This window comes from Procambarus clarkii, chromosome 44 (genome assembly GCF_040958095.1).
Source record: "Procambarus clarkii isolate CNS0578487 chromosome 44, FALCON_Pclarkii_2.0, whole genome shotgun sequence".
Classification (NCBI taxonomy): domain Eukaryota; kingdom Metazoa; phylum Arthropoda; class Malacostraca; order Decapoda; family Cambaridae; genus Procambarus; species Procambarus clarkii.
In genome coordinates this window covers 17,620,184-17,639,371 of record NC_091193.1, presented here as the reverse complement: position 1 = coordinate 17,639,371, position 19,188 = coordinate 17,620,184, and the positions used below count along the sequence as shown (strand labels likewise).

The 19,188-nt window shown below is 42.7% G+C and overlaps 1 protein-coding gene across 4 annotated transcripts in view; it reads right to left on the bottom strand.

Moving 5' to 3' along the window:
* The window catches only part of Pi3K21B (phosphatidylinositol 3-kinase regulatory subunit alpha), a 579,671-nt gene that overhangs the window by 25,583 nt on the left and 534,900 nt on the right, over nt 1-19,188 (bottom strand). For 3 of the 4 annotated variants that reach the window (XM_069300668.1, XM_045725894.2, XM_045725896.2), the window contains one exon: nt 18,481-18,584. In XM_069300668.1, coding sequence (XP_069156769.1) covers nt 18,481-18,584 — 104 coding nt within the window. Of the gene's footprint in view, nt 1-15,855; nt 15,899-18,480; nt 18,585-19,188 lie in introns of all 4 variants that reach the window. The other variant, XM_045725898.2, reaches the window with a different exon arrangement.

Sequence of the window (19,188 nt, the reverse complement as noted above, 5' to 3'; positions counted from 1 at the left end):
TTTTTGAGGGTAAATAATAACTGTTGCAGAGAATGGCAATTAAACATGAAGAATGTTTGCAACCTATATAAGAGCCACCAACCCATCCGCCTGTTTAGATAGTACTTGTTGCAATTATGTGCACCGTAGTACAAACATTGACGTACTAAATAGTAAAACTTTGTACTATTCACTTTAGTCCGAAAAAAATGAAGCTAAAAAACATATTCCTAGAATAGCAAACACACACACACACACACACACACACACACACACTACATTAGGCCTCAGATAGCGTGTCTTAGGTCTAGGAAGGTGAGGTTAGTTTAGTTTTTTCACTGCAACATAATTAGAAAATCGTTTTCCGGTTTGTCCAAATTCAATAGTACCGATTCCTATATTCTAATTGCGTTATACGTCGGTATATGTACTATGGTCCCCATCATTCCTATAAGTACTCCCACAACAGGGGGGGGGGAATGGGCTGGAGCAACTAATACAAGGAGCGTATTAGTGGCTTTATATAATTTTGTGAGCCTACTAATACTCAAGTGTAACATGTTCAAATGTATATTGTATGAATACAAAATTATTATTATGTACACACTGAAAATATAGTCCCATTACAGCTACCTGGAATTGATAGAACAATATTGGAACAAAAATGGATAAATCGATGAACAAAAAATCGATACACACTCGCCTTCTTCAGGAAAAATATTAAGGCCCCTGTCCAGGCACCTTACACCAACAGCACCAATACAAAACTAATGTACGTGTAATTTTCATATTTGACGAGTGATAAAGTGTAGAACTAGACAGTTTAAAGTGATACGGTGAAGTGTTGATGCCGCCTTGACCATGGTAAGGAAATTTAAGGCTAACTTATTATTTTATGAACAAATCCACAAGGGTCGTGACGAGGATTCGAACCTACGTCCGAGAGCATCCCAGACGCTGCCTTAATCGACTGAGCTACGACATGGTAATAATAATTATTATTTATCTCCTACTACTAATAGTACTCTGGTCTCCACTGCTCTCACTTAAGTCAATGAACATTCTAAATGAGACACACATATGGCCCAAGGACATGGCGACCTTGCGCCAGTGTAATATTAATAGGGCTTGACCTGAAGCTGATAGTAAACTGGATGGACATCTTCAATTTGAGAAAAGTGAACGCAACAAACAAATTTACTGTTCAAAAATAATTAGACCGCTTCAGATTCGGAAACTATCCGTAACAACTTACACAATATACAATAATGACTGGGTTAAACACGTATACCATTTAACAGTCGACATTAAACACACATTTTTACCATAAAGCGAGCAACACTTAGCTTATAATTTGAAAGGTGATATATATATATTGGAAAAATAAAGCTTAGTTTACCATTAGACCGGTAAGATATTGGCATAATTTATATCACAAAATTGGGATAAGAAGACAATTTAAATAATATACACTAACCATAACGTGAAGTTATACACATTTTTTTTTACAATCTCGGCATTCTACCTCAACAGATTCGGGGAATATTACCGATCAAAATCACTACAAACACAGCTCATGTAACGAAGATCTGACTTCAATAAGAATAAAAATGCCAGTCAGTAAGCTATCTCTGACAATAGTTCCTTCATAATTCCAAATGATAACTATCACGTTCCCGTGAATAACGGCGAGGCCCTATCCATAAGTGCAAACGTTTCTCGGGTGATTATCTTGAGGTTATCTTGAGATGATTTCGGGGCTTTTTAGTATCCCCGCGGCCCGGTCCTCGACCAGGCCTCCACCCCCAGGAAGCAGCCCGTGACAGCTAACATCCCAGGTACCTATTTTGCCACTAGGTAACAGGAGCATAGGGTGAAAGAAACTCTGCCCCTTGTTTCTCGCCGGCGCCTGGGATCGAACCCAGGACCACAGGATCACAAATCCAGCGTGCTGTCCGCTCGGCCGACCGGCTCCCCGGGTGATGAGTTGTCTCGGGAGAAGTAACCGACTACAATTTGTATGTACAGTTTTTAAGTTTTTAAATAATATATGATCTATAGGGATTCTTATTTAAGATGCTCATCGTCAAAAATAAATTAATGGAAACACGAGTGATAGCTTTATAAATATATATATTTCCACGGAATATAAATGTGAATAAACTGGTGTAAGTGACCAATTAAGCTATGTCAGCCCGTCCTCCCGAGCGTTCCCAACGTCACTAATGTACTAATTTGCTGGAACCTAACCTAACCGAGGACCTACGAATAGAAAACGGGATATCGCGTCAATTTTGTAAGCCACTAAAACTTTTAGTGCACAAGTTTTTGAGATGGGAAGTACTGTTGGTGAGGCCGGGTTGATGAGGTAGGCACACTCGGCCCCTTCCCCCCACGGCAACACCATGAGTCACCCACAACGGGCTCAAGGTGATCTCACACAATAACGTGAAGCGGGGTCGCTCTCCTCAAGTTCTTGCCGCGCTTCGTCAATCCCAGACTCGTCTCCGTGCGAACATCAAGGTCAACCAGCCTTTGGCTAACCCTTCGCGAGTGGTACCAAGTGGAACGAAGAATTAACACGCTCAATGATGGTTTAATTCACGGTGTTTAGTAGCGTGCCATTAAAAGCGGGTATCGCAATCCTTAAGTCTACTAAGATTCAGAAAAATCATTCATAACTGATATATATAACTATCTACGGGCTCACCATAGCCCGTGTTACTTGGAACTTTTTGTTCCAGGTAGCGAATCTTTAACATCATAACTGATGGGAGAGTTTTGTCACAAAACTAGAGCAATTGCTTATTTAACCGACACATTTTAATTTATTGACGATGATGAAAAATAAGTTTTTTTAATAATTGCAGTTTCAGCCAAGTTTGTGGCTACAATCCTGCGTCACTTGCTTGCGGTGGTAGTAATTTCCTGTTGCTAAGGTAGACCAGACAGGTTTGCTTTGCGAGAGCGTGCCTGTGGACTTTAGTTCATGCCATGAACCACACCTAAGCTTTTTATAGTAGTACAAATAACATGCTAAATGCTACCGGCTTTCCCAAGGACATTGCCAAGCCTAAAGTTAAAAATAATCTAAAGTTAAAACAAATATACATATGATTGGCATCATTTCCATTTAATTATGGATATACAGTAGTGAAAAGTAAATACTGCTAGTATATTATCAATAAAATCCACATTTCTATCCACATGAATGGAATCACTATCAATGTTATCTTGCGGATACACCTACCCACTGTAATAAATTTATCATCATTTACAAGTGTAGGGTTTAAAATGTTACAAGAGAGACGAGTGTGATGAGACGGGCCCCTGGGAGACTGTCAGGGTACAAACCCCCAGCAGCTGACCAGACACTAGACACCAGCCCGTCTCTCCCTCACACCCCAGCTTCATTATCATGTCGCCGTTCTCAACGCCCTCTCAACTGCCACCCCTTGCAAATTTGCAAATATTCTGCCAACTAATAAGGGGCGCAAAATGTACATAACTTGTTTAGGAAAACGCTTGAGGGATGGTAGCAAGGGGTGGGGGTGATAGGAAGGCAGGCAGGCCACCAAGTAACACTTCCCGTGACCAGCAATATTAAAGCGACAGTGCCAGTTGTGGAGGCAACGTTGCGGTCCCAGCTTGTGCTGGAAGTGACAGTCGCCTCCGCCACCTCCACTACACCACTCATTGCATCTCGCCACCACCACACTTTCAATTGTATATGTAGTTTCTCAACTGCTTCTGCTATACACCTTCCCATAATTGTTCTTCAGCATGATGCACCTGACAAGTAAATGCTAACGAACATTGCATATAAAATCTTGACAGTTTTAACTATACGTTATCTTCTCACAAGTCCATCATTCTTGACATTGGTTATTGGTTTACGAGGCCGAAACCCCTACATAGTCACATTTGCTTCGCAGTCCACAGGCCCTCGGTGGCATTACAACCCGACATTTTCTGCCGGAACTAATCTAGTTTTATCTTTAAGACAAATATTTTAGGCATTTCTTATATTTTCTGACAGAAGATTAAAGCGTCGTAATCCTCTGCAGAGCTACAGTATCACGGTATTTTCTTACCGGAGCATTTGGAGCCTATCCTATCTCTGAGAAGGTAAATTGATAAATCTTTTATGCGGATTAGAGATTCACAAAGTATTTTCCATGTACTGATTATGATATCGTTTTCATCTCAGTTCCAGAGAACATTACAATTTTGGGGGAGTTAAAGCCTACAAATGTAATAGAATTAATGTAATAGAATGTAATACAAATTCGCCTGCCTTGAAAAGGAATATGCGCACTGATCATAGTTCAAAACGGTTACGGTACTACAGAGGCTACGTTGAACACAGTATCCACCCATTTTTATATTGACTGTGCTCGCTATACGTCAGGCTATCCAACTATCATTTGAATATATTTTGTTTCCCTCTCTATTCAATGAACTTATCAGACTGCATCTGTATCTTGTAACCGTTTTCTTGTGCGTTTTCCTTGACGAAATGCAATAGTTGAAAGTTATCATCGGTGCCCACCACAAGACAGCAGAGGCATGACTGAAGTTTTCCAGTATTTTCCGTAAACATTCATCATGCTGGCAATTAAAGACGTCATTCGTTTTTAAATGACACAAAGTTCTAGTTTACGTTTTGTCGATATTTGATGTGAGGCTACAGCAATGGCGAAAGAGAGAACCGTGTCTTCAGAAAACTGGCGTTTTACTAAACTAGGCTAGCGTATGCTAAACCTTTAAACCCTGTTTGATTTAATATCACTATTTGTGATCTGTTAGGATAATATTTACGTACCAACGTGATCGTCATTTGCTCAGATAACCCCATTTTTAAGGGCTATCGTTCCAAGGTCACACAAACTAAATGCCTTGCAAAATGCTTACATCTAGATTTTCATATTCTTAATTACCTCTGCATTTTTCACAATGATCTAGTAGGACCTTGTACCTTGCACTGATCTTGCAAGGTGCAAACATGTGCACCTTGCTCCAAAGCAATGTTTACCTGGGTAATGCAAGCCCTTTTCCATACAAATGGAAAGTTGGCTTTATTGCACTCTCGAAGATTTTCGTCATATTAGTTCAATCACCTTTATAAGGGGGACTTATGTTGATTGCCTATATATATCCTTAAATGCAAACAGTAAGTTACAACAACGTGGCTGAAAATTTGACTTCCAACCCATACATATGAAAATAAAATAAATGAAGTTTTGGTCCGCCCTGAGCCATTATCAAGTAGTGCACAGTATGGTAGAGAAAGTCTATATACAAGGTAAGAATGTGAGAAGGTTGAAGTATACCACAGAATGTAAGGTGATAAGCGAAAAAGTTGAAATACTCAATATACAAACATAGAACAAATCTTTACTTCTCGGAGAGTAGCCAACTAATTCCAGATATTCATGAGGGATAATATCCCTTACTGCGAACTACAGTCCGATTAGACTTTAATCGTGGGAAAGTTCATCAAAGCTATAACGGCAGATTAAATTATGAAGACACCGACAAAAATGACCTGATAATAGACAATCAATATTGTTTCCTGTTAAGGTTATATATAGTATAAAAAAAGTATGTCCTTCACAGGGGTATTCCAGGCAATCGACAATAATACAAATTATGATGTGTGTCTTGATCGCAGTAATGGATTTTGACACTACCACGAGAGACGGACGGATCTGGAAAATTGTGGCCCACGGCATTGGAGCGAATGTTCTCAACCGGATCAAAACATTATCCTCCCATTCAGGATATTCAATATCCTGAATGGGAGGCAGGATATTAGTATCAACCGAGTGAAATAAGTGATGAAATCTCACTAGTGGTGTTCTGCAGAGTTGTATTGTCCAGAAATATGCCAATAACCAAGATGTTGGGGTTAACAAAAAATATCAGCAAATTGGGGATGACACGAAGGTGGGGTTAAATTGTAAACTGGAATGATAACTCAAAAACTGAGACCTCATCACACTGTACATAAAACTTTTAATTTATCAACGTAAGATAAATTTAAATTCTTAAATTTAAGAGATGATAGTGACAACGGTCACTAAATAAACAATGCAGGATTTTGGCAAAGTTGTGTCTCTCTCTCTCTCTCGAGTTATGATTGGCAGCGACCGGAGCCTAGTCAACAATGTGGAACGAACAAAGAAATAGGATGCATGGGTTTATAACCAAACCGTCAGTAATAAATGCATGATCATTATCCTCCAATTATATTAGGCCTTGGCGAGGCTCTACTGTAACAACAACGCCCAATTCTGACCACTTAAAAAGACACCGATAACTTTTGAGAAAATCCTACATAAGAACGCCGGACCGACGGCTGGCATTCCTGACCCGTTTGAAGAGACGTTGAAGCAGCTTGGTTTGCATTCACTATAGATGCACGTAGGGCGAAGGAAAACACGTCCGAGGTCGTTAAGTAATCTTTCCAAATGATATGTACTAACTTAGTGCTATATAATTATCTTACGTTTCAATGGATGAGAGGTACCAATAGCGTAGATAAGGACTTGCTCTTGAAACTATCTGGCCAGATCAGAATCCATATGTCTATGATCTGGAGTTCAGATTTGGGATGGATATAGTGTACGGATGTGCAATAAGGTGGTAGACGAATGTAATTGGTTGCCGGCCAACATCACTGAGGCAAATGGTATATCTAGCTTTACAAAAATACTCAATAGATACGTAGGGAAGAGGGGTGAAACTAATTAGGTACTGCCAAAAATAGGCCAATAGGCCCTTTGCGGTGATTCATAATTGTTCTGCGACAATTCTTCTCTAGGGCCTAGACCGAGTTGCAGAAAATATGCCTTTATGTCCTAGCCAAAGACACACTAGTGATGTAGGTAGTGAAGGGTAGGGAGGGGGGTTTGACAGCCACTGTCACATGTCAACCATCAGTCAGAACGTAGTCTTCTGCTCAAGGCACGACACTTCGTTGCCGAGGCATTACGGACAAACTTTGTTAAAAAATGGCATTTCCTAATTTGTTCTAATTTGTTTTAGAAAGCACGATAAGAAGCCTAACAACTTAACCGAATGAAATCAAGTTTCAATACAAAATAAATTAGGCTCCTTTCCACAATTTAATATCTATATACAGTACTACCATTTACGTAATATTTGTTATGCCAAGTTGCAACTAAGACTTGCCTACCTGGATTGTACCTAGAGTGGGTTCCGGGAGTTTTACCCGTTCGAATAGGAAGTTTGTAAATTTAATATTGAGATTCTCTAAATTAAGGTGGGTCTAAAGTTTAGAAGCACCAGCCTGATCCAGGAATAATAGCCAATCTTTTACAAACTTTATGTAGACGACCTTTCTTTTCAAGGAGTCTTGATATTAAATATAATTTGCATCTACATTTACAACACCATCAACTTTACAGAATTAAAATGCAGGGAAGGCACTGGTGCAACTTTTTGACTAACAGATACAAAAACATCAAAATATCTTGTATATATTATCAAATTAAAATTCATATTATGATACATCCTCTCCCCGGAAGAAATACCATTGTTTACGTGTATCAACACCACTTTATAATTGAAATCACTTGACCTAAGCCTATGCCGAATTGTAAAATTATATTTTAGGTTATCATGGGTAGGAGCAAATAAATATAAGCTTCATAATGCTTTGCTAACCTTGACTTGTATTAAGTAAGACGGGGAAATAAAGCAATGGAGACATGCTCCCAACTATTTGCTATGTTTAAAACACCGTAATACAGTACTGTATTAAAGGAATAAGCATGAGAATCCTTAAGGAGTAAGGACATAAATAGCACTAAAAATGTGTACTATTTTTACCATGGTAAGGTGGCTTAATACAGTTGATTTTTTTTACACTAAAAATCTGCCGATTTTGTAAATCTGTAATGAAATATTATGCAAACAAAAATATTGACAAATATAATGTAGGAGTTAATTTATCCTGAACCACGAGAGTTCGCATGAAATACAAGTTCGCTCGTATAACTAAATTCACTAGTGACATCAAATTAATATTAACAGAAAAAATATTACAGGTGATTACTGATCCCAACTAAAAGTCAAGCACTGTATTTAGTTAAAACAAATGGACGCCCACTCAAGGGATGAATTAGTTGCCATAATAACTTAAGTACAGTACAACTCATTGTTTACATGCGCTTCCACGAAGAGTATCTCATCAGGAGTTGCGCACTTGAGACAGCCTAAACTTAAAAGTGTCCAACAACAATTGTGAAGGTGGAAGACCAATATGGAGGAAGGACCCGGGAAGCCTGTGTTGAGTGAGAGCAGTGCTCTCGGGAAGGGTGTGGAGGCCACCAGCCAATATATTTCTCCATCACGCTTGCTTTAATTGAAACCTGACCTGATAACATGAAAGTAAGAAAGAACTCTCAAATCAAAAATAAGTTTCTAAAATTAAAATTTTCGTACAGAGAAGCTAAAATCTGACAGGCGACTAGAAAAAATTAGGTATTCCCACACATTCTGGAAATGCCTGCAATTTCCTGCCAGAAAGGCTATGCTTGCTAGTGGCTTTACAGGAATGTAAAACATCAATGCTATGTACTCTCATAAACCCAATGTACCTTCTTGTATATAAATAAATAAAAAAAAATCCTTAAGGCACACGATATTTTTGAGAGCACTGGATGTGTGCCAACTTGGATGTACCTTACCAGTCTCACTACTGCCCCAGCCATTTCTACACATTATAATGCGAGATGCGTTTTTAGGCTAGCTTCAGCCTGGACGTGCATAGTCAATGTGGCAATTTGGAAAAGGCCATACAAATAAGTTTATATGCAAAAGTGAAATTAACAGGTATTCAATAATTGCATACATATTTAAATATAAAACATTCCGAAATAAATACAGATTAATTTCGGCGAGTATAGGTAATTGTGTCACTATGGTAACAAACCCTTCCTGGGAATAGTTATACTGTATCAGGACAGCCTCAGTGTAATTTATCAGTGATAGCCTCAGTGTATTTGTTCAGTGTAAACAATTCCAGGAGGGTGTTAAGTGAACCAAGTATACTCCCAAGACGGATACATGCGAGACATACCGACAACTGAACTTGGGTACGCCACGAGTTGGGTATGAAGGCGGGGAGGGATGGGGGTGGTGAGGGGTGGGGTGGGCAGGGACCGAGGTCGGGGTGGGGAGTGAGGGAGGTGGAGCCGGAGTGAAGCCAGGCTAACACTGGCATATCCTGGGTAAGAGGGAGGTGGGGTTGGCTAGTGATCAATAGCCAGGCGCATCTTAGCTCACCGCGTGTCCCCAGTGATTCTCGCCTCTCGCTCCACAACCTTCTTATAAAAACTATAAGAAGTTAGGGTACGATTGTACATTCTTTGATACTTGGGTTATTGTAAAACTCAATTGGTGGTCACACACAGTAACCAGGAACAACACCTTAACTTCAGAGGTGCCAAATTTATCAAAGTAGGAAGGCCCTGTATGACTAACCATCCTGCGAGATGGGGACTTTCAGTATCACTGCTACCTTATTCACTCTTGTGTTGATGATATTCCTCAAAATGCACTTAAGAGTTTGCCTGTGCAGATTACTTATCACATGTCTTTGTATGACTAACCCTCCTGTGTGATGGGGATTTTTAGCGTCACGTAGCTAGTTTTTTGACACGCTGTACTCCCCTTCATATAGTCTAGGGTAGCTGCACAAATGCAGATGTACCTAAATGTGTTGATAAAAAAAAGTAGGAAATTACATCAGGACATATGTTTACAGAGGCGGCAGCCATCAAATCCTATACCACCATCGAACATGATTAAGGAACATTCGAACATTCAGCATGGCTAGGCCTGCCCCTCTTGCTAAATTAATACCAAAAAAATAGTAATTGAAAAACACAGGCTAAGCCCTCATATCTCCGACTTCCTCACATCTTTACTTCCCTGACCTTATCCATATTTATTTTCCTTTCATAAGCACTAGCTCTATGTATTTTATACATTATACAGACCTTACATGCGTAACGTCATCTATCAATAAAGACTAAGCAAACCCATCCCTTAGTGTTTATCTACAAATCTTCACGTTGTCAGCATTCTGCTCCCTTCAACCTTTACGGTTCCATTTAACAAAAGATCATAATACAGTATAGGTCTACTATGCCAGTCCAACAATGCAACAATTCTTAAGCTGTATCTTATCAACGATTTGTAACTTTTCCATCACGGCCAGTAGAGGAAGGCATTCCAGGTATGGTAGGTATACTACACAATGGTTGGTGATAGTGGGCTCGCTCTGGAGACAAAAACAGTTCAAAAGTACAGCAGAATGGGGTTGGCAAGCAGAAAAGGGCTCAAGTCTCCAGAGGATTCCCGTGCCATATAACACCAGTTACGTGCTTGACTAAACGCTGCTGATCCACTAAGCAGAGCCTCATTATTTATTTTAAGTAATGCGCTATGCATTTGTTTGAGGTGTGCTGGTAATCTTCAGCCACACTCCCGTGTTCAAATGCAGCTATGCAAGCACTTATTTGATCATACACTTTGCATTTTCATTTTATTATTGCAGGGGAATGCCCGTGTACATATTGCACAGAGGGTGTATTTAAACGAAACCTTCCTAGTATGGGCCAACAGGCCTGCTACGGTGTTACATAATTCTTATGTGCGTGTGTTACATGTTCGCTGTGCTCATAGTGATTTCACAGTACTGTACAACTGAATTATCATGTCAATGAGCAAGTGGGTTCCAGAATTTCACACACATTTTCTTGTCACAACGTTCAGTAAACATATCACCTCAGTTTGAGTTGACTTTATCAACAAGTTCAATAGAGTTAGCCAAAGAACGCGTCACTTTCCATATTCAGCCATCTCGGTAGCCTTATTTTCCTCAAATACAAATGCACCGGGGTGTACATTTCTTGTAATACTACCCAGCTCGAACCCAGCATTACAGATTATAGCACCCTAGGCTACTTCGTTAACACCTGCAAATACGCTCATCCACAGTAAGATTCTACACTGTTGTTTACAGTACACACTTCTTTGGTTGAACTATGACTAATGATCCAGAACTGATTTGCATATGCTCGTGGCTGCTGCAAGCATTGTTGAATTTTGCCTGGATACGTTGAGAGTTGAGCTGTCTCTTAAAAAACTGTTAATCCATACGCGTTTAATACATGGCTGCTTAGCTGGAACCTATTATACTTCAACAAGGGGCAAAATTTAAATTTCAATTTTAATGAGCAGTCGAGGGGTAATTTACCTGGCGCGAGGTCTCTAGTTCTTCTGCAATCATGCCAGGTGATCGAGGCCAACATAGCTATAACAACCTGGCTGATCCGGCACTTCCTACATCTGTAGTTGATACCGAGAGCTGTTCTATTTCCCAAGTCCGGCCTTAGGCTAGACTTTTCTTGTAATATCTTGTTAAAAGCTGCTCTGCTCGGAGCAGCCCACAGGCATCCACACGTATCCATTACAATCATATTGGTCCGGCACTTCCTGCAGGAACTTGCCAAATTGTCTTTTTACCACCACTTGTGTTCCGACAATATTGCTTGTACTGTACTGTATTTGGTGAGAGGAGGTTGAAGAACCGTGGACCTCTAATGGTTAGTACGTTCTCTGTGCGCCTTTGGCACCTTCACTCTTCACTGGGTCTATTCTGCATTTCCTACAATATCCTTCGCTGCAATATATAATTTTATGGATATTTGAGACCTGTCCTTCGGTACCTTCCATGTATATATTATGAGATCTCTGCTTCCGTTCCAGAGAGTAACATATATATATATATATATATATATATATATATATATATATATATATATATATATATATTATACACTGGCTGCCTGTCCCGCGACAATGATTTATTAAGTATATAGCAGCGCAAATCAATCTCGCTCTGTATCTTGAGATACAGGTTTTTTCACTGTGGCCGGACTTGGGCTTTGTTAACTGCCACTGTTTGCCTTCACCACATATATCTTAACTGTAGGTTTATCCTTGGTCTATTTCAGTTGTTCTACTCATGCAGCCCAGGTAAGGCTTCACCAGCCTAGATGGTACCTGATATAGCCAGGTTATCAGTTGCTAGTATACCTTTCCTTTACTGTTTACACAACTCTACTAAATCTTGCACTAAATATAATAACTTTTAAAAGCTTGGAATTTCATGGGTCAAGGATACAAATTAAAAACAGAACGAACTAATCAGGAAACGGCCAGCTCCTCAGAGGTAAGCCCTATACATAGGATCCTATGTATCCTGGACAGTGTGAGAGGCAGAAATCCTTCACATCAGCACCACTGTGACAAGGCCTTGAATGGCTCCCACAGTACCAACATTCATCAATCCCTCCAGCTGATGACGCGCGCTCTCACGTCATAGTCCAGTTCACATTACAACTAAAACTTGCGAAAAGAGTACAGTACTTCATTATCTCTCTCTGCCATCAGTCTGTGTTCTGATTCTTATAACTTGGCCCTATGTGCCTCTAGTGTTATCTGTGTGTCTACTACTACTACTATCTACTGTGTCTACTACTGTTATCTTGTCATTCAAAAAGTTAATCCATCTAAGTCATCACTTTAGCCTCTACAAAAAACAAACACACCACCACCACACCACGGTGAACTCGCCCATCACTCATTATTATTAACATCTTTATTGACAAAATGAATTACAATTTTGCCTAATCTGAGGATTTTGATAAAGTCTTATTTGCATTCCATCTCCAGTTGTGGAATTATTTTTTCTTGATGCTAGTCAATAGCTGTCGCAGTAGGCTACTAGGGAAAAGTGTGCAAGAAAAACATGGAAAGAAAAGTTGAAAAGACGTCATGTATTGTCTTTACCAAAGTCGTCTACTGGGAACACTAGTCTGGCTATCTTGAGATGCTGAATGATTTATATTGGCTATATTAAGTTATTATACAAGGTATTGTAACAGATCCCAACAGCTCAAGTCAGGATAGAAATACCGCGCAAATCTCTCACACTCCTACATGATAAACGCTTGATTTCACCATGCTATCATAGGACCTTTAATTAATAGCATGAACATAAACAAAATCTAAATATTCTCCCACTACAACCTAACAGTAGTACTTTTACTGGTTTTGTTATTAAAATAGTACTTTGCTGTAAATCCCAATTTCACTTGCACGTTTTACATGTTATATTTAAAGTTAACTTTGAATTATAACGTAATTAAAAATTAAATGTTAAAAATTATTTAACACACCTAGTATGGAATATGTAGAATATGAAGTTCAAGCACAATGAAGTCACTAGACACCCAACCCATTCCTAACTTAGAAGATAAACTAGTATTCTAGAATGTTTATGTTCAATAATTAAAAAATGTCCAGTACTGCTTGCACTTAGGCTATACAAGAGGATAATTTATCGCAGGGCTACATGCTGTGTAGCGCGGTCAATAGGGCTGCATCTCACATTTAGCCTATATCCCATATAATCTTTTAAGAAAAGAAAGGGGAAAGCAAGACCAAATTCTGCGTTGAATATCGTGGAAAGGTGGGAGAAGATGAGGGAGAAAATGGTTGAGTGAGGGTGGTGGGGGGGGGGAGTGAGAGAAGGTCTGAGGGGTGATATGGAAGGTCTAAATTGGGGAGAGGGCAGGTCTAAATTGGGGGAAGAGGGCAGGACAATAAATTGGGGGAAGAGGGCAGGTCTAAATTGGGGAAAGAGGGTAGGTCTAAATTGGGGAGGAGGGGGGGGGAGTGAGAGAAGGTCTGAGGGGTGATATGGAAGGTCTAAATTGGGGAGAGGGCAGGTCTAAATTGGGGGAAGAGGGCAGGTCTAAATTGGGGAAAGAGGGTAGGTCTAAATTGGGGAAAGAGGGCAGGTCTAAATTGGGGGGAGAGGGCAGGTCTAAATTGGGGGAAGAGGGCAGGTCTAAATTGGGGAAAGAGAGCAGGTCAAAATTGGGGGGAGAGGGCAGGTCTAAATTGGGGGGAGAGGGCAGGTCTAAATTGGGGGGAGAGGGCAGGTCTAAATTGGGGGGAGAGGGCAGGTCTAAATTGGGGGGAGAGGGCAGGTCTAAATTGGGGGGAGAGGGCAGGTCTAAATTGGGGGGAGAGGGCAGGTCTAAATTGGGGGGAGAGGGCAGGTCTAAATTGGGGGGAGAGGGCAGGTCTAAATTGGGGGGAGAGGGCAGGTCTAAATTGGGGGGAGAGGGCAGGTCTAAATTGGGGGGAGAGGGCAGGTCTAAATTGGGGGGAGAGGGCAGGTCTAAATTGGGGGGAGAGGGCAGGTCTAAATTGGGGGGAGAGGGCAGGTCTAAATTGGGGGGAGAGGGCAGGTTTAAAGACGGATAGTGGGACGGTTTGATGGGGAAGGTTTAAAGGGGGAGGAGAGGGAGGTAGGGCTAGAGGGGGATGGCAAGGTAGAGGGGGAGAAAGAGATATGTAGGGGAAGAGGAGGGAAGGGGGGAAGAGAGGGAATAGGAGGGAAGGGAGAATATGAGAAGGGGGGAAGAGGAGGAAAGAGGGAGACTAGGAGGAAAGAGGGGGAAGAGGGGGAGAGGGGGAAGAGAGGGAGAGGGGAAGAAGGGGGAGAGGGGAAGAAGGGGGAGAGGGGAAGAAGGGGGAGAGGGGAAGAAGGGGGAGAGGGGAAGAGGGGGAAGAGGGGGGGGAAGAGGGGGGGAAGAGGGGGGGAAGAGGGGGGGAAGAGGGGGGGAAGAGGGGGGGAAGAGGAAGAGGGGAAGAGGGGGAGGGGAAGAGGGGGAGGGGAAGAGGGGGAGGGGAAGAGGGGGGAGGGGAAGAGGGGGAGGGGGGGAGAGGGGAAGAGGGGAGGGGAAGGGGGAAGAGGGGGGAGGGGAAGAGGGGGGGGAGGGGAAGAGGGGGGAGGGGAAGAGGGGGGAGGGGAAGAGGGGGGAGGGGAAGAGGGGGGAGGGGAAGAGGGGGGGAGGGGAAGAGGGGGGGAGGGGAAGAGGGGAGGAGGGGAAGAGGGGAGGAGGGGAAGAGGGGAGGAGGGGAAGAGGGGAGGAGGGGAAGAGGGGGGGAGGGGAAGAGGGGGAGAGGGGAAGAGGGGGGAGGGGAAGAGGGGGGGAGGGGAAGAGGGGGGGAGGGGAAGAGGGGGGAGGGGAAGAGGGGGGAGGGGAAGAGGGGGGGAGGGGGGGAGGGGAAGAGGGGGGGAGAGGGGAAGAGGGGGGGAGAGGGGAAGAGGGGGGGAGAGGGGAAGAGGGGGGGAGAGGGGAAGAGGGGGGGAGAGGGGAAGAGGGGGGAGAGGGGAAGAGGGGGGGAGAGGGGAAGAGGGGGGGAGAGGGGAAGAGGGGGGGAGAGGGGAAGAGGGGGGGAGAGGGGAAGAGGGGGGGAGAGGGGAAGAGGGGGGGAGAGAGGAAGAGGGGGGAGAGAGGAAGAGGGGGGAGAGAGGAAGAGGGGGGAGAGAGGAAGAGGGGGGAGAGGGGGAGAGGGGAAGAGGGGGGAGAGGGGGAAGAGGGGGGAGAGGGGGAAGAGGGGGGAGAGGGGGAAGAGGGGGGAGAGGGGGAAGAGGGGGGAGAGGGGAAGAGGGGGGGAGGGGAAGAGGGGGAAGGAAGAGGGGGGAGGGGAAGAGGGGGAAGGAATAGGGGGGGAGAGAGGGGAAGAGGGGGAAGGAATAGGGGGGGAGAGAGGGGAATAGGGGGGAAGAGAGTGAAAGAAAATGGAGAAATGAAGTTCTTAAATCTGTCTCTCGAATAGTACATGGCATTTTAATGTATAAATCTCCAACGGCTAATATATGAGGTACTATAAATCACAGGAGCTCGCACAATTGACGGGATGTCCCGCTTTCTATTCGTGGGTCCTGGGTTAAGTTGGGTTAGGGTAGTGGAATACCTCATTTTTGTGGCGTGCATGACAGACAGCTCTAGAAGTCAGACTGTAAAGAGAGGGAGAGTTAACTTTTCACATTCTCTGTACAGCACCAGAAGCTGGATTATTATTTCAACTTCAAATAAAACTATCAAGTTGCTGCTGCTGTTGTTTTAGATTTAGCTACTCAGAACGAAGTGTCCATGTAGCACGGACTATGGTGAGCCCGTAAGATCAAGTTGCATTGGGCTATAATGCCGCCTACCTGTCGCATTAGTACCGTATTATGCTCAATGGTACTGTACCTACAAACCTTTCGGCAATCCGAACATAAATCATTGCGTGAGTTCATTACTGACGCCCATATTTATTTTCATTGTGATGACTGACAAGTGTCAGTTATTTAAGCTCTCTAACGCAGCATCTGCCAGGATGATCTATGAAACAGTACCGAATATTAATGATGTAGTGCGTCTGACAGCTTTAAAAGTCATTAGAAACCAGAGTGCAAAGCGATACATTTGTCAAAGAATTAGTTCGTCAATACTCTAGTGTAAAAGCTCTTTAAATTATTTGCAAATGACTATTTGTGCCACTGTAAAGAAATACTCAAAAGGTTCAATGTTTAAACACAGTTAATTAAGTGTCTAGATCAGCTATAAACTAAAGATAATTTATAGTTTTTACTGGTGACCCGAGTTCCCTGAACCAATTAAAGGTCTTAATCATACGAGTGAGGCGCATACCTCATTTCAATTTAAAACAAATCACACAAAACAGAGTTACGATGACTGAAGCTCGCTCAAAACACCATAATTCTATAAAAAATCTAAGTCTACAAACAAAAAAATACACGACACTTGTATTTACTAACGCTTTACATGCTATGCGGTATGAACTATCATCGTAAATGATTCCCCAATCTGTTAAAGTCAGCTACCGAGACCCCAAGATCATGTGTGTATGGGTGACAATACCAAGTGAAAACCCCACGAACGAGTCAAAGAGCTTCTAGCCCGGATGAGCAGCAGCAGCAGCAGCAAGTCAGCAGAGCACGGGCCTGGTTAGGACCGCGTAGCAACAACGGCTATTCCCAGCGCTCTTTGTTCCGGGGCTGAACGGTGAAGCCATCACTCCCGTTAACACCCACCGCCTCTAACTTGGCCAGCTTTATACTTCTGCTCTATATGTCCTCAACTGTTGTACCAGTTGTACAAAGCAAGTTAAATGGTTTGGGAAGCGTTTGCCGAGGTAGTGGTAACAGTACCAGGTCCTAACCTACATACGAGACCCAACTGGATATAATCGGTTTGCAGGCTAAATAAAGAACCCGTGAATTTTGTTTGTTAAATCATAATAATGTATTCAAATAAACTATTTTAAATACGGCATTCTTGTAATATGTAAATACTATTATTGTTTAATTCTCTATTTCTTCTTTCGTGACCTACGAGGAAGAAAGATCATCGCACACCTGGCAAGCCGCTTCTGGCACACAGTTGTGTTCCGGGTAAGAACGTCATATAAACCAACCTCCCTACACCAATCCCTACCGGCCCTCCGCATTTTTATGCACAATTTCGGCGTTTTGGAGCATACCGTGCCGGTATGGCTTTAACCGAGTATAGCTACACACATTTTGTGTGGTAGTGGAGACGGGTATTTCTCCCTTGGTATAACTAAAACTGAGTAAATGAACGACAGATCAATAGCGATTCATCTGAAGGTTGTCTCCAAGTGCGGTTTTGCCCGGAAACGCTCTATCATCTAGCGCTCCACACACGTACATCAGCTGACAAACTTTTCACTGCTCGACTTAAAACATACATGGATATACATATGCATATTTTTTTTTATAATTACTTTCTATCTTGTACTTCAGAAAAGCATTTTACAACACGCGATACTTATTATATTATTAAATATTGGACGGCACCTGGACAATCCTTTTTCAGTACCCGTGAAACCTTGAACAAGACTGGCAAACGTTCACATGAATACCTGTAATGAACATATGCTAGCACTGCTAATGTCAAAGTCTATCTTTATAGCTTATTGTAGGCAATACAGCCATTTAATAAGCATTAACTTCGTACCAACTCGCTCCTACGATTGTCAAGTCAGCATCTTAAATTTTAATGTGTAAAAAAAAAAAAAAAAATGAATGAGCAACATTCAATATCTACGTCAAAATTAAGAACGATACAGCCAATACATATGTATAATAGCTCAGTGGAAAGAATAAAATCTCCTGACTCAAAATTGAGGGGCTGTAGAGTAGATTTATACTTGCTGTTTGTACACAGTTTAACAATGTAAACACAGCAAAATAATTGTCAACATTTTCCAGTTATTATAATTCAATAATCCTCAGGATACACACACTTACTCCTTGCATCATTTAAGACGGTGCTTATGGGCACTGTCCTATATGGCAAGACCTAAACACACACACACATTCAACTCACCTTCATATTTACACCTGCCAGTGTAATGTATTCAAAACTGGAGCACACACATTACATTCGACCTTCAAATACAGTAGAATAAATTTGTATTCAAAATGATTTCATCTCTGTTTTACAGCAACATTTAAAATTATGTACTGACTAAAAAAAAAATATGAGAAAGGATAAGTGGTGTACTTACAACATCAGTGGTGAGTGTGGGCGGCGGAAGCGTGTGGTGTGGGCGGGCACACGGGTGGCTGCTGGAGAAGGCTGTACACACGTTGTGGAAGCACGCTCGGCACTCTACAAGGGGCAAGAGAGAGGACACAGTGTGACACACATTATGCTGGTTTGGACTAGTGCCGTTACTGTAGCTGTGGGAGCCCCCCGCCGTCGAGTACGCTAACAGGGCCCCGCTCACCCCACACGACGGAGGCCGACACACACACGTCAAAACGCTACTCCGACACTCGGACGACGTCGTCACGTTAAAGAGAATTTGGTCTGTGGGCGCGGTGGAGGGAGTCCGGAGACACGCGGGCGTGGACGGGGGGCCACACTTGAGCATGTAGTTCTCCTTGTCGATATTAAGCACGTGTTTGTCCGTGTAACCCTTGTCCCCATTGCCCCCTTTGTTGAGGTTGTTCTCGGTATCGTAGAGGCCCATGTTGGGCCCGGAGGTGGACGAGGCGGACACGGTGGTGGTGGGTGAGCCGCCCAGGGTGGTGGAGGTCCCAAAGTGGGTGGTGTTGGCCCCAGAGTGGGTAGAGGCGACCCCAGAGTGGTTGTGTGGCACAGGAGGGCAGGGGATGGGCCGCGCCTTCATCGCCTCGTACAGGAGGCCAGTGTCGAGCATCTTGCCGTTGCTTCCGCTCGACATAATTATTCACGCACACACGCAGACATG